A 16586-nucleotide genomic window follows, 5' to 3' on the forward strand; every position below is an offset into this window, starting at 1 on the left:
CCTTATACTTTTAAAAGTTAAAACGATTTCAATGATAAGAATCTAAAAGTTAATTAGGTTAAATTTAGGTTATATCTTAGATCTACCTTTTTCCTTTCGAAAGTTAATTTGATCAACCTTATAAGTTGAAGTAGTTGGTGATTAAATATTTTAAGCTAAATAAACAAGTATAAGAGGAAGAAAGCATCAAATAATGTGTTCATGAATGAATTTAAGATAGGTATATTTTATTTAAGGAAAGGATATTATAAGAAATGCAATCTTAAATGTAAAATTAAAATATATCTTGAACTTTGATAGAAGAATCATATATATCCCTAAATAATTTTTTTAAAATAAAAATTAGAAGTAATAAATATAAATTTAAAACTAATTTTTTAACTTCCGTTAAATGAAGGGCATATATGAACCATTTTGTAACGGTAGGGGTATACGTGTGCCGTTTGTATAACGGTAAGGGCATATTTGAGCTACTTTTATAACGAGGGGTATATCAGCTCCAAATGACAAAGTTGAGAGGTATATCAGACCCTTTTCCCAAAAATTAATCATCATTTTTTCCAACATGAAGATATTAATATACATCAAACTCATTATTATTTAAAAGAGGATACTTAATTAGTCATCATTTTCCCAACAAAAGGATATTTATATACTACAAGTTGTATTTATATAAAATGTTTCTTAATTTTTGAAGATTAATATTTAGATTTCAAATTAGGATGTTTGAAAAAATGAATTTAATTAAAAATTATAGGAAGAACCATTTAAAATTGATTCTTTAATATATGAGCGTGTATTCTTTTGATTTGAATATGTAGACTTAAAATTTAATCCACAGGAGGATTTAATTGAATACGATAATTTTATACAAAAATGTTATGAAGTGTTTATCTGAAACAAAATACATTATCATAAAATGAAAGCGTGATGAAAATTGATTTCTACGTTATTATCTTAGTCTTACTTATCACAACATACAATATGTGATTTAAAACATATAAAACATATTTAATAATCTTACTGAGCAGAGGGAGGATCAATATATAAAAGTTGAGACTTATTATTTACATACACCATCAAATAATCAATCTAACACATAAAATTTATTCTTCATTAAATATAATTATGCATTTATTAATTAATTATGCTACACATAAATTAATAAAAAATCCATCATTTTCTGAACACTTCTATTATGTCCATCGTACATATCATAGTATAACAGTTTAATTTATTAATGTGAATTATGACGATTATACATAATTTTGTGCTTATAATTTTCTATATACTACAACATCAACAACCTATCAACCAGGCTCATACATTTAATATTATAGTCCAAAAATATTTCATTAAGATTTATTCGATAATATCTCAAAATAATAATGTATAAAAAGTAGAAAACTATTAATGTATATTAATAAATTATAATTAAGTTTAAAATGTCAAAACATCATAAATAAATCAGTCATAAATATAATTAAGACTCATTATATGTACATATTCTTTAAATGTCTATGATTGTAATTAAACTTTCATTAATAGATCTACAATCTGAGATCATTTTAATTGACACCTATCATTTCTAAATCCTCTCTTTAATAACATAAATACTTTTATTTCATAATTTTGATACCTTTAAAGTATTTATAATTTTGTGAAAAATTACTCGTCATACACCTAATCAAATCCATAAGTGTCCGATTATATCCTTTTGTGATATCTTAGATAAATTTGATTCGAAATATATAAAAGTAGTTAATATGCATTTCTTTTCAAATCAAATTTTACTTAATAAAACATATATACCTTAAATTCATTCATAATATCTAGTAAAACATTAATTGATGTTTTCTTCTTCTTTTACTTTCTAATTTAGCCTTATATCATTTACTAACTACTCAAACATATAAGGTTGATCGGAATACTCTTTTATAATTCGTTAATTTTTTTTGGTTAAATGCTATAAGAGTGATCAACATTAGCTCAGTTGGGAAATGGACAGGTAGTTTCATTATATGGACTTGGGGAATCCTCCCTCGTGAGCTAGTTTTTGGGGTTTGAGTTATGATCAGGTGTCATATCCTTACACTTCCAAAGGTGGCTTGTCCAGATAAGGGATCGAGAATTTGGTCTCCTTATATAGACTTGGACAAACTTTCCCTCAAGAGCTAGATCTTGGAGTTGAGTTAGGCCAGGTGTCATATCTTTACATGGTATATCAGAGGTAGACCCATTCATTTGTTGTTCATCGATGTTGGGCCCGCATTTAGAAATATTCACGCTCTAGTTGAGGTCTGGGTGTGTAGAGAAGTGTTCACGCTCTAGTTGATGTCTGGGCATGCGGGGAGTGTTAAGAAGACCCACATCGGTTGAGGGATGAGAATTTGATATCCTTATATAGACTTGCACAAACCTCTCTTCAAGAGCTAACCTTTGGGGTTGAGTTACACCCAGGTGCCATGTTTTTACAAATTTCCCTGAGGAAAGCATATTCTACACCTGAGTAAAACAGCATAAACTGACATCGATCTTGTAATACTGAAAGAGTTAAAGTGCAACACGTACAAGCATGTTTTTGCAAAAATCAAGTTTTCACAAGACTCCGAGCTCCTAGAGATGCAAAGTCTAGAATTTAAATCGCGAAAACCCTCTAGAAGTAGATACCTTATTGAAGTCCAGAAGAAAAGAAGCGTCTTTCTCTTCTTTCATTGCTTCTTGCCCGTGGGAATAAGCAAGAGCATCTCTGTAGGATTTTTGGGTTGTAACGCGTGGCTAGTCGTGAATAAGATGTAGTGATGCAATTTAGTGGCAACAAAAACCGCCACTAGAGCACATAAAGTCGCCACAATTTTTTTGATTAGTGGCAAGAAAAATCCGCCACTAAATCATATAAAGTCGCCGCAAAGGAAAGTATTTGCGGCAACATAAAAATTCCTATTAGAGTCGCCGCTAAATACCTGTTTTAGTAGCAACAAAATCTGCCACTAATAATATTAACAGTTGCCGCTAAAAGTTGTTTTAGTGGCAACTAAATCTGCCAATATAAAATAACAGTTGCCGCTAAAAGACAATATTAGTGGCAATAAGAAAGTATTAGTTTGCAACAAAATCCGCTCCACCACTAAATCAAATTACAGCTGCCGCTAAAAGATAGTATTAGTGGCAATAAAAACCGACATTAACTCATATAAAAGTCGCCGCTAAAAGTTTGTTTTAGCAGCAACTAAATCCGCCACAATAAAAATACCAGTTGCCGCTAAAAGAAAATATTTTTGGCAACTAAAACAGCCACAAAATCATATAAGAAGATAGTATTAGTGGAAACAAAATCCGCCACTAAATCAAATAACAATTGCCGCTAAAAGATATAGTATATTGGCAACAAAAATCATACTAAAAGTAAGTACAACATAAACCACCAATAAAACAAATAACAGTTGCCGCTAAATATATATTAGTGGCAACTAAAACCGCCACTAAATAATATAATAGTCACCACCAAAAGAAAGTATTTGTGGCAACAAAACCCCCGCAATCATATAAGAAACGCCGCTAAAAGTAAGTATTAATGGCAACATAAACCACCACTAATTCATAAAAGAGTCGCCGCTAAAAGTAAGTATTACCGGCAACAAAAACCGCCAATAATTCCTAAAACAGTCGCACAATAAAAATTTGTTTTACTGACAACTAAATCTGCCACTAAATCAACTAACAATTGCCGCTAAAAGATAGTATTAGTGGCAAATAAAGTCGCCAGTAATTCATATAAAAGTCGCCATTAAAATCGAGTATATATACTATCTACTCAGAGAAAAAATACGATATATTTGTTGCATTGTTCGTTCTTCATGTATTTCATCTCATACTTGTTTTTCTACACTTAAAAGAGTTATTTGATCAGGGGTGTATGTAAATGGGGTCACTGAGTTCACGTATTTTCTTCTTGAATAGTATATATTAGTGTTATATATATTTAAAAATAGATGTCTCGAAGTGTATCTATAGTCGGACCTATAGTTCTAAAAGTTAAACGGTTTCAATGATAAGAATCTAAAGTCAGCTAGGTTAAATTTAGTTTATATCTTAGATCCACCGTTTTTTTCGGAATTCTGAATAGTTAATTTGATCAACCTTATGAGTTGAAGTAGTTGGTGATTAAATATTTAAAGCTAAAAATCAACAAATATAAGAGGAAGAAAGCAACAAATAATGTGTTTATGAATGAATTTAAGAAAGGTATAATTTTTTTAAGAAAGGAAAGGATATTATAAGAAAGACAATCTTAAACGCAAAATTCGAATAGCAAATGATTAATTCATTATCCAAAGAAATCTATAGATTATAGGTTTTACTATGTAAATCATAGTTCGAGAATTACTGAAATCGATAATGCAAGATTCTTTGAGAATGGTAAAGTCTGTGAGGACGTTGAATGAAAAAGTGTCAAATTTTTTACTTGGGAGATCCAAAAGGACATTATAGAACATGTTAAACATACAAAACAAATGCAAATACCACAATGCTGAAAGAATGAAATAAACTAAAAGATTACAACTGAATTTCGAAAAAAATTGTTATATTCGAGTTGGAGACATCAAACACTCTGCTTCTTATGGTTTTAGTACCGATTTTGGATGCCCATGTCATCACCATTGACGGAGAATGGAGTGGTAGTCTCCTTATATGGACTTGGATAATCCTCCGCTCATAAGCTAGTCTGGAGTGAAAATGAAAAATATCAACTAAGCAGAAATGATTAAAATTACATTCATTTGGGAATGTAGATGGCAAAACATAGAAAACAAAAGAAAAAAATAACAAAATTGATATAACCTTCAAAATAAAAAAAAATCTATGTATAAATAATAGAAAACATAACACAACAATTAATTAGAATTTCAATATTTGTCTAGATTTATTTTTTGAACCAAATTTTACTACCCTAGATTGATGATATATAGACTGTTGCAACTCAGTAATTTCTATGCTAATCCTTTACCTTTAAATATTAATCTCTTTCCACGGATCTCGTCAAATTCTCTGTAAAATATCTCATAATAGGTTTTACAACTCTATTTTTAGATACTTTAATTATTTGTAGGCGAATTCCTACACCCATATACATATATGGATTCATATCCCCGAATCTTAAAAATTAAATCATGAAGGATCTGACCTCTAGATCCGCATCTGTATCGAACACCCTCACCCGAGCAAATTAGTATATTATAACTAACTTTGACACCCGCTTCTCAAAGACATAGTTGACATTAGAACCTGCAACCTTGACACCCCGACCTTTTCATCTCCCGGAAGGGCAACTGGGTGTTGTATCAAACTGTTCCAAATTCCAATAGCATTTAAAATAAAAGTATCGAAATATTTTTAAATCCTATTGGAATTTGGAACAGTTTGATGCAACGCCCACTTGCCCTACTGGGAGATGAAAAGGTCGGGAGGTTGCAGGTACTTATGTCAACAATGTCTTTGAGAAGTAGGTTAAAATCCCGGGCTGCCCACTATCCTATCTAAATTCTAATTCTATCTAGAAAAGTCTGTAGAGAATAGCAGAAGAAAAATATAATTGGAGAATCCTTCTGCTAACCTAAGATCGGAAGATTCAACTAAAAAAGAGGAAGCTAGAAGGGAGAAAGAGTATTTTTGGATAAAAAAAAACTTTGTTATAGAAGAAGACTAGTTGATTTGGGTTGTTTACAAATGACTATGACAACTCCTATTTATACTAGAGTAGAGATGCTTCTAGAAACTATTCTAGATAGATCTACAAGAAAATCTAGATTTTTATATAATTCACAATAAATACCTACTTCTCTAGAACATATTCTAGATTTTTCCTAAGTAAAAATATCAAAGATATTTACTCTACATAATTCTAGAAAGTTCTACTAAGTATCTAAGCTATTTTTGTACCTCCAAAATTCATCTTTATTTTTTACAAAGTCCGTATTTTTCCAATTAACTTCATTCAAAATTGGAACATATCCACATACACCTTGGTTGACACGAGTAATATAAGTCATGTTATGTTGTTGAATACCATTTGTTGAGAACTCGTGTGTTCGGGAGTCCTAATGATTAAATAGACCAAGAGCAATTTTAGAGAGAGAGGTGAAAGCAATAGCCTATGGGTCGCTTCTGTAATTGGATAACTAGGATTGAAAATACATTGAATGGTTTGGTGTTTTGATGATCCATATCTTATTGACGATAACTTTTGTATTTATTATATATTGCCTTCATTGATGCTCCTCCAGTAGACATTGATGGTATTCAGAACCTTTTGTTTGCTTGAGAGGAAATTAATAAGATCTATTTAAATCAAACAACGTAACGTTAATGTTGCAGATTGCTAACAAATGTGATTTTAGACTTTTTTTTACTATTCAATTATGTAAGTTTATGAAAACTTTGACCATATTCTAATTGAGGTTATATTCAACTCTTATGATATTAAATTTTCTATCATTAAAAGTGAAACTCTAGAAATTTAATTTTTTTCCCCATGATTTGTCATGTTATAAAAAGTATCTACCTTAAATTTGTTCACAATATTCACAAAAAACATTACTAAGATGCTTTTTTCCACTTATACTTTCTGATTTAATTATCTTTAGATCATTTATCAACTACTTGAGTTATGAGGTTGATCGAATTACTCTTCTATAATTCATTAATTTTTTGTGTAAATCGTATGACTTATTTGATTCGAGTTGGAGATATCAAACACTCTGTAGAAAAGTCCGTGTAATTCCAATCAATTTTTCAAAATTGGAACAGATCCACATTCACCTTGGTTGACACGAGTATATCTAAGTTGTGTTACACGGTTGAATAACAAACATTTTATTTATTTATTTTTTATTTATAAAAAACTCGTGTGTTTTAATATATATTTCCTTAATTGCTGCTCCTCCAGTAGAGATTGATGGTATTTGGAAGCTTTTGTTTACTTGAAAGGAAATAAGATTAATGAATTATATAAGAGTTAACCAATCAACCTTACTAAGTAAAGTAGTTGGTAAATAATCTAAAGCTTAATCAGAAAGTACAAAGAATAAATTAAAGATATGTTTTACAAGATGTTATGACTGAATTTAAGGTATATATATTTTTATTATGTGGAGGAAAGGATATTACCAAAAAGATTGTCGTAAGCGTAAAATTTGATTTAAAAGAAATGTATTTATTTCTATATTTCAAATCAAATTTAGCTAAGATATCGCAAAAAGATTTAATTGGATACTTATAAATATGACAAAGATATGTATGATGAGTAATCTCCTAACCCTAATTTTGTGAAGGATCAAAGTATTTTTGAGGTAAGACCAAACCCTCCTCTTATATATATATATATATATATATATATTAGTGGAAACTAAAACACCAACTAAATCATTAAACTATTGAATATAAGTATCGCCGCTAAAAGAAAGTACTAGCGGCAACAAAAACCGCCTCTAATTCCTATAAATATCGCTGCTAAAAATCTTTTTATTACATAGGAAGTTGTGCCACGAAAAAAAAAACTAAATGAAACGGAGCTTGGAGAAATTAAATTTGAACGACGTTCATAGCTCTTATATAAAAAGTCAAAGCTTCATACAGGTAAGCATATTCTACACTTGAGTACAACAGTATAAACTAACTATGTGCGGCAAGTTCAAGTCACAGGCTACCAAAGCTGCAACCAATATGTTCTTGGGTGATAATGTCGAGTCGATTTTGCATCATAACCCTGTTGATATAAGGAGGAAAGCACAACAGGTACACGCATGTTTGTGCATAAGGCAAGTGTTCACAAGACTCCGAGCTTCTAGAGATGCAAAGTCTGGTATCTAAACCGCGAAAACCCTCTAGAGGTAGATACCTTATTGAAGTCCAGAAGAAAAGAAGCGCGTTTTTCTTCTCAGCAGACATACCCTCAACTATCTGCACGCAAAAGAAAAAAAGAAAATAAATATGTGTTAGAATTAAAGAGCGGGTTAAAGTGTGAAGTTGTAAAAACTGTGACGATTACCTTCCAAAACCAGGATATTTGAAGATCATTTTCTTCGTATCCATTGTAATCTGTATGTGCTTTCCAATCTTCGACAGAAATAGTAGTTCCACTCCCATCAAGCATTTTGTCGAGATCTTCAAGATATAAACTCCGAAAAAAGGAAGTTCCCATGCTTGAGGTAGTAACATCGGAAAAGCCTCGAGAAAAGTGAGATATTTGTGAAGCAATTGAGGTGATAAAACGATGTTGAAGGAGAAGATTAACATACTCCTTTCTGTTCTTACTGTTCACAGCAACATCTTTCCCATTGGGCCGAAGCTCGATGGTTGTTCTGGACCCCATTTCTTCAACGTCATAAGCGAAGGTCAAGCTTAGTATATCTTGATCCACCGTCTCAGGATCCATCTCGAGTATCATCTTCAAGCTACTGTACAAGGAGGGATCTGCATCCCGAATATCCTCCAGTGAAATATCCTCTCCAGCCAATTGCAAGAAGAATACGCGGTCAAATACAACTCCAATTTGTATTTTATGCATTAACGCCAATGCAATCATTCTACCGCAGAAGGTGAAATACTCGAGGTGCACAGGGTCTACCTTAGATGCTGCAACACAAATATATATTTATGACTAAAGCTTTTAAACAAAAATTTGTGCATAAAGGCGATAAATTTTTACCTGAATTTGGGAAAAACCTTCTCCGATCATTGGGACAAGCAACGAAGAGCGCTCTGTGAGGATTGAACATCTCTCGACATACCAAGAAGAACCACTCTCTCAACACTCCGGGCCCAACAGCTTCTTCCTGTTTGAATTGCAACAACAGATCGCCTCGCAGCAATGCAGGATCCTCATCTACAATATACTCGAAAGATTCATCCAACAACATGGACCTATCGATAATCATCCCATACGTCTCCTCCTTGTATCCATCTCTAGCTTCTTCGAGCATCATCATTGAGAAATGTCTCCGTACTTTGAAATTTGTTACCTCCTTGTGCTCAATGATCCACCGATAATCTTCAGAGCTCTTTGCAAACATCTCGATTAGATAGCACAATGAAACTTTTCGTTTACTCAACTTCTGCCAAAAGACCTCCGAGCTGTTAAAAAACTTAGAAATGTTGTTTAACTCTTTCAGTATAACAAGATACTGAGACAGCCACGGTACGTTAAGCCTCTGATCTTCCAATGTCCTTAAGCACCGCTCTATTTTATCTAGCAAATCATATAAAACGATATGTAACTCAGATAAAATATGATGCAAGCTCTGTATATACTCTGTCTCATACACTGCCTCATCGCTTTGACAGTCGAAAGGCTGTTGCATCAATGCCCTCACCAAGCGCATATAGTCTAAAAAATCGCGCACTATGCTCATCAGTGATATCCCCACAAACTGAATTGGTATCATACTCAATTCTAGTTCACGCGATAAATCAGCTACTACAACCTCGCGAACAAACATGAAAACATCCTTCAGTACTAACACTTCATCAGCAATATTCTCCTTGCACCTTCCAATCCCAACGCCCGCTACTATTTCCCTTGTACTACTCCGACAGAAGCTGTACAAGAGATCCTCAAGCCCAACTTCGCTTCTCAATTCCTTACAGAACGCTAATATTATTCGCACACACTCATTATACCTCCTCACTTGCAAATCACTACTCATCAATGAGTTGATGAATCCACGAACGGATTCATCAGCAACGTGTCTCTTAGCATTATCCGGAGACACGTACATTTTCACCAAGTCTGCAGGAGCAGATGAGGAAATGAATAAATCTATATCGTTACATCCTCCTTTCTCACTAAACTGTCTCACTAACATCTCCATATCCTTCAAATCCGAATCACTGCAGACATGATCACTTCCCATAATCGTGGCGATTCTTGAAATCATCTCATTCGTGATTTTCCATGTATATGTGCTTCTTCGCATTTTACCAACCAAATGAATAGTTGTATCGTTCTCAACGTTGTAAAATGACAACGTCTCTCTTTCACAAGAGAGTTGTCTTCCGTTGTAGATTAGTCGTTGGTTATCTTTAGGGATACCAGTGAGCATTCGAATTTTACTTTTAGTTACTTCAACGGTGTCATTAGAATAACCTCGGAGAACTAAGGTTGTTTCTGTTTTTGATAAAGAACGAACAAAGAACTGAATCGGAGTTTGATCAGTTCTCTTTCGTTTTCTGGTGATACCGCGGTTGTTATCACTGTTAAACATATCGAAAAAAATGAAGTGAAAAGATCTAATGAAAATGGTAGTGTGGTTTAGTTTAAAACATAAGAAGTCTCTTTATAGGAAATAATGGTATGAAAAGATAATAAATCTATAGATAACAAATTGTGAATAAAGTCTTATTTCTTTGGATTTTTGTCAAAATAGTCAAAATGTTAGTTAATAGAATTTCCCTTAGAATTAATGGTCTTATTTTTTTTCTTTTTGTAAGTTGTTTTTGGATAATTAAATTTAATGATGAGTTTATCTTAATGAGAAATATTTATTACTTATTAAAGTGATTAGACTAGTTTGTTGAAAAAGAATGCATAAATGCATAAACATTTATCATTAAATTTTGTTATTTTTGTATTTTATAATGACATAAGTACATATTATATGAAAATAAATTTGTTAAAGCTTATTGTGTAAAGTAAATCAATTACTTCATAAATAGTGAACATAATGAGCAAGTTATTTTATTTTTATTTTTTTGTAGTCAAACATATATATATTTGTATGTTAAAAAATATATTTGATTGAGAACTTTTAATTGTCTATTGAAGATTAAAAGGAATAATAATAATATACTATCTACTCAAAGAAAAACTATAATATATTTGTTGCATTGTTAGTTCTTCGTATATTTCAATTCACATTTATTTTTTTACACTTAAAAGAGTTATTTGATCAGGGGTGTATCTAAATGGAGTCACTGAGTTTACGTAAACCTAAGTTTTTCTTTTTGAATAGTATATATTAGTGTTATATATTCTTTAAAAAAATACTTAAAAATAGATGTCCCGAAGTGTATCAATAGTAGAACCTTATACTTTTAAAAGTTAAAACGATTTCAATGATAAGAATCTAAAAGTTAGTTAGGTTAAATTTAGGTTATATCTTAGATCCACTTTTTTCTTTCGAAATTCTGTAGTTAGTTTGATCAACCTTATAAGTTTGAAGTAGTTGGTGATTAAATATTTAAAGCTAAATAAACAAGTGTAAGAGGAAGAAAGCATCAAATAATGTGTTTATGAATGAATTTAAGATAGGTATATTTTATTTAAGGAAAGGATATTATAAGAAAGGCAATCTTAAATGTAAAATTCTAATAGTAAGTGATTAATTCATTATACAAAGAAATATAAAGAATAATAGGTTTTACTATTCAAAATTGAATTATTGAAATCGAACGCAAGATTCTTTGAGAATGGTAAAGCCAGTGAGAGCGTTGAACGAAAAAATGTCAAAATTTTGACTTGAGAGATCCAAAAGGACCTCTAGAACATGTCAAACATACAAAACAAATGCAAATACCACAATGCTGAAAGAATGAAATAAACTAACAGTAGCAACTAGCAAAAGGTTACAACTAAATTTCGAAAAAAAAAATGTAAGTAGCTATCTTGAGAATCAATCTCGATGAATGAGATGACGCGTTGTCACTGTGAAGATGTTGGAGGAGACTTACGATGGTGTTCATGCCAAATTGCACATACGTCACGACTATCTCTCTCCAGTATTGGTGAGAAGAAATCATCTAGTTGGAGGGGACTCATCGTCTGGAGGCACAGATGACCCAAAATCAATGTTTGGATACACACCAGGAGGTTGTTCTCGAGGTTGTATAGAGAATAATTGACTTGAATCACCTACGACATCTGCCCATCCGTAGTGAGGCTCAGCCCTTCAATCATAAGTAAGACGTTTTACTTCGATGTATACCAATGAAAACATGCAAACATAGATGACATTCACTTACTCGTAATACGTTTTTTCATCCACAACCATGTCCCAGCTTTCACCAGTTGTGCTCTTGCCATATTTGTGTACCTTGCTGATTGAGGAACAAAGGGGCATACCTTGAGTCTCTTTTATATTATCACTTGGGTTTCAGAGAGGAAAACGTATCTAGGAAATCAATATGCAACTTGCAAGATATCATAGAACACGATGAAACATTGAATGTATAGTCATAAAATTACCCATTTCCAAAGTGCTCCTCTCCCCATGTCCTTGACCATCCTGGATTATTACAACGAAAAAAATCGGGATAAATATCACATCAATGTTCAAGAAAAGAACAGTTAACTTGTCCCTAAACTTGAATGTATTACTTCTAAAATTATAAATTCAGATCTTACGAATATAGCAAGTGATATATGTTTGATGGATTCCGTTCATTTATTGTAGGAATTAAAATGTGTGAAACATTTCATAAAAGGTTAGTATGCATAAAATGTACTATGCAACTGTTGACAACAATGGAAAAAACAAGATAGGACCTACTTTCGCTGCTGAGTGATGCATGCCAAGTCTCCCCTTGCCGTGAACCAATGCCAGCAACAAATTTCTCCTCCCATTTATCTCCCCATTTTGTTCCCAATTCACTTTCTGCCCACTTATCAGTCCTGAGAAAGAGAGTATATGATTCTATAAGCAACAAAATGCGGAGGTGAATCATTTTGTTAACCACAAATAGGTCATACATAAGCAGTTAACCACTCTATTATCTTATAAAGCAAATTATCGACCTCAATTATACTATTAGTGAAGGCATATATCTTAGCTTTCTCATTCAGATATTTCTTTTTATGAAGTAAAGGTTTTTGTTGAAAATCAGTAACGTTTAATATTCCAACTTCCTTATTAAAAATTTCCAACAAGTCCAGCGTATCTGACAACTTGAAGCAACTCCTTTTCGTCTTCAAGAAAACAAGTTAAATAAGGTACCTTTTTATTTTGGATGACGGAAAAAACAACATACCATTTAAGGACAGATCCTCTTCCATCATATTCCTCTCCCCATTTTTCCCACCACGACTGTTCATTCAGTCGACCGTACTTGTGGGCTCCTTTCTCTGTCCAACCCTTTGCATCATACTTTTCTGACCTGCATCAAAATAATGCGATTTAACACCATATTTGCAGTTTATTTCATTGTTCATGACAACATGATTATGAATCTTCCATTTCACAAGTCTTACCAATTCTCATACCACCCAGCATTCTCTGTACCCGATTTTGCTTGTTTTTGCGCACTCCTCTCTATCCTAGCTAAATTGCTGAAGTAAGAAAATGCAGTGTTATATATGTGTATGGTTTTGTCAAAGCATTGATTCAGCAGCATATAATATCAGAAAAAAGTTGGATATACAACCTCCACTCGTCTTGATGAAGAACTTCCTGCCATGTTTCCAACCATGAATCTCCTTCAGCATTTCTCCCGGATTTTTCTACGCCTACAATCATAAAACAAACAAAAACGTGAATAAATTATGAATCCCAGAAGTACAAGTGACATTGCTTGACTAAAAGCAATACTCAGATCAATGAGTAATATGGTTACAACATATAAATGCAAGACAAAAATTAGTATTACCTAATTCTTTGTAACCGGTCCAGTCACTTTTTTCCCACCACTGTCAAGGAGATCAAGAAATCCAATTAAATGCATCCACCTGGGATGATACTTGATAAGGTTATAAAGAAATGCCAACAAATTAATATTGAGATCAGCAACGATCCAGAACCTCCCAGTGTATGCTTATCTAGTTGCATATTTAATAACTCAGGCTTATATAGTATGCACAGAATTTATAAGCAAAAGATTGATCGATCAGACTTACAAACTTGTAACTACGACTAACTGGAAAGTCCACAACAGATAATCCTAGATGCAAACCACTAACTTTTTTCCAACTACATGTTAGTTCCTTAAAAAGTGAACCAGCGCAAACTTCAGCTTGAGAGGAAGCTCAATAATATGCATGTGTGTTCTAAACATAGCATGCTGCTTGACTATGTTTCTTAAATACAATCTTTTGACATCCATAGCAATACAACCTTAATAACATGTGTACCATTTCTTTCCATTCTGAGGCACCATCGTGGCTCTTCCCACCCATTTTGGTCCATCGGCATCGGTATCCATTTTCACCAATGTTTTCTCCACTCTTTCGATACCAAGTACTACCATCTTCGTTAGTCCCAGATTCATTGACATTCTCGTTTAGCATGTCGATGCCCCACTCTTTCTCGTTAGCAATACCAGTGTCTAAAAAGAAAGCAGAAAATTTATCATCAAGTACCACTAAGGCCCTTAAAATATTAGAGAAAATTGACTAAATCTAGAGCGAACGAAAAGTTTTCTGGTAGGCAAGGAGGCTGGACCATTATAGTACCTCGTTTTGGTGGAGAGTCATGAGATTGAGGGCCTGAGTTTCTCGGAGTGCAGCGTGGGAAGAACTGTTCTTGCTTTGAAGCAAATCGGGATCTACAAAATAAAAAACTATTACAAGCAAACAAACAAACAAACATTCCTTTCCAATCAATCATAGCAAAGGAGGGAAAGGGAAAAATTGAGGTGAACATCTTCTAGTATCCCAGATACTCAACGACTCTTTTAAGATTTCATATCAAGGCTACCAAGCATACAATGAATAGGTTGGTGATTGGCCTTCAAGACAGGTTATGGAGCTTTACCATTCTCAGACGTTGCTAAGTGCAACCATTTCAATAGTTCAAACCTAATAGTGATACTAAGCAACACAAATATATTCCTTTATAGACAATAAACAAGCGTTTTATTTTGTTTCACAATCCAAAAGAAGTGTGAAGTGTTAGGATACTTCTACTTTTTGTTTATTTGGTGATCACATATAGGAAAGTGCACCGGTAAGATGAATATAGTGTACAAAAGATGAATCGTGCGAAAATTTCACAGATTATCAATGTCAATTTTGATAACAGATGTATCGTTCACAGTGACTCAATTAGGATGTTCACAATGGGGTTGAAGACATGGCAAAGTTATAAAATAAATTGAAACCCCCCAAATCACCTGCTATTGAGGTTTTAACAAAACATATTACAAGGAGCTTTAGCAGAGGACATGAATCGTCTTTTGTCCATCGCAAAATGGAGAATTCAAGGAATGACATACTACATAAGTTCTGAAAATATTCACGCATAAGACAGTCAAAGACAACTAGAAGCTAAGAGAACACGAATCAAATGCTAAATTATTCAATCAATGCTTGTAAAGCTACAGTGTGGTGCATTTGGAAAGAAAAGAAAGATCTTTAACAAAAGATAACACCTTTCTCAACTTACTTTCTCTTCTTGTATTTAAATAAATAACACCCTTCTTCAACTTCAGACGACAATGAGATTTTGTATGCATCTAAAGCTCGTATCAGCCGACAGATTTTATGCCAAGGCTAGTCGCACCTTAGGTAGTTCTCCCTCCATTTTAATTTGTTTGTCTTACTTCCCTTTTACGTCCGTTAAAGAAAAAATGCATTTTGATACAATCCTTAGTTCAATTCAAAAATCTTCTTTAATTTTCCTAAACTCCGTACCAAGTCAAAACCATACAAACAAATTAAACCAGATGGAGTAATTCCTTTGTTGCTCGTTGTCGTGTATTCGTTTCCTACAACAAAGTTTCTCTAATACCTAGATTTATATACAAGGTAAAGCTACCTCCTTCAATATGGATTGTCATAAACATAAATTAAATCGATTTCTCAGTTGGTCAGTCAACAAGTGAGTTTCTGAGATAATAACTATTAAAAGCTACCCTAATCATAAAAATACTAAAATCAAAAGCAAAAAAAAAGAGGAAAAAACTCACTTTGGAGATGCAAACGGCATAGTAGAAGAAGAAGAAGCCTGCACTTTAACCCGATAACAATGACTACTTTTCTTACTCTCAAATCTCCAGTTATCGCATTTCTCAACACATCCATTAATCCCTCTAATTGGTACCACAGAATCTGAACAACAACACTTAACACCAAAAACCCTTCTTCTCTTCCTCTGTAACTCCACAAATCCAATTCCTACATCGACCCTTTTGAGCTTACCTCCTAATGGACCCGTTAAACCATTAGAACCCGCCGCCGCCGTGGTCGCCGCCGCCGCCGCCGCCATTGTAGTTATTTACTAAAAATGCCACTGAAAATTTGAGTTTTAATGGGAATTGAAGAGTTTGAAGTTTAATCGAAAATGGGAAGTGGAAAATCGAAGAAGAATTACACTAAACTGAGGACTCAAAAAATCAGCAAAAAAAATAAAAAAATAAAAATAAATTTATATGATTTGTAAAATTTTATGTAAAATGGAATATTTTTAATTTATGGAATTTATAAGAGTGGTTCAATTGGCTTTGTGAATTTGTAAATCATTTCGCCACACAAGATTTGCCACGTAGTCATTTATGTTGACTCAGCATAGTCCATTTTGGATAAAATATTACCAAATGGCAAAATCTTATTAATCTCAATTTATATGTCATAGTAGTGTTTTTTTGTTTGAATCATGATA

At 32.8% G+C, this 16586-nt stretch overlaps 2 protein-coding genes and 1 long non-coding RNA gene across 3 annotated transcripts; all 3 read right to left on the minus strand.

The window, feature by feature from the left end:
* Window positions 1-4521: 4521 nt before the first annotated feature.
* On the minus strand, window positions 4522-5701 carry LOC114075092. The gene is made up of 2 exons (XR_003575440.1): window positions 5009-5701; window positions 4522-4726 (listed from the first exon to the last, which is right to left on the minus strand). It is a non-coding gene; the product is annotated as an uncharacterized LOC114075092 (long non-coding RNA).
* Window positions 5702-7695: 1994 nt separating this feature from the next.
* On the minus strand, window positions 7696-10262 carry LOC107006573 (E3 ubiquitin-protein ligase UPL5-like). Its single transcript, XM_015205092.1, has 3 exons — window positions 8708-10262; window positions 8048-8634; window positions 7696-7959 (listed from the first exon to the last, which is right to left on the minus strand). Exons 1-3 carry the CDS (start codon window positions 10260-10262, stop codon window positions 7696-7698), a joined length of 2406 nt encoding a protein of 801 aa, XP_015060578.1.
* A 1225-nt stretch (window positions 10263-11487) lies between these two features.
* On the minus strand, window positions 11488-16359 carry LOC107005365. Its single transcript, XM_015203943.2, has 11 exons — window positions 15895-16359; window positions 14441-14532; window positions 14120-14313; window positions 13639-13678; window positions 13417-13498; window positions 13244-13321; window positions 13024-13149; window positions 12546-12667; window positions 12242-12281; window positions 12019-12093; window positions 11488-11943 (listed from the first exon to the last, which is right to left on the minus strand). Exons 1-11 carry the CDS (start codon window positions 16191-16193, stop codon window positions 11793-11795), a joined length of 1299 nt encoding a protein of 432 aa, XP_015059429.1. The 5' UTR covers window positions 16194-16359; the 3' UTR covers window positions 11488-11792.
* Between the last annotated feature and the right edge of the window lie 227 nt (window positions 16360-16586).

This window comes from Solanum pennellii, chromosome 12 (assembly GCF_001406875.1).
Source record: "Solanum pennellii chromosome 12, SPENNV200".
Classification (NCBI taxonomy): Eukaryota; Viridiplantae; Streptophyta; class Magnoliopsida; order Solanales; family Solanaceae; genus Solanum; species Solanum pennellii.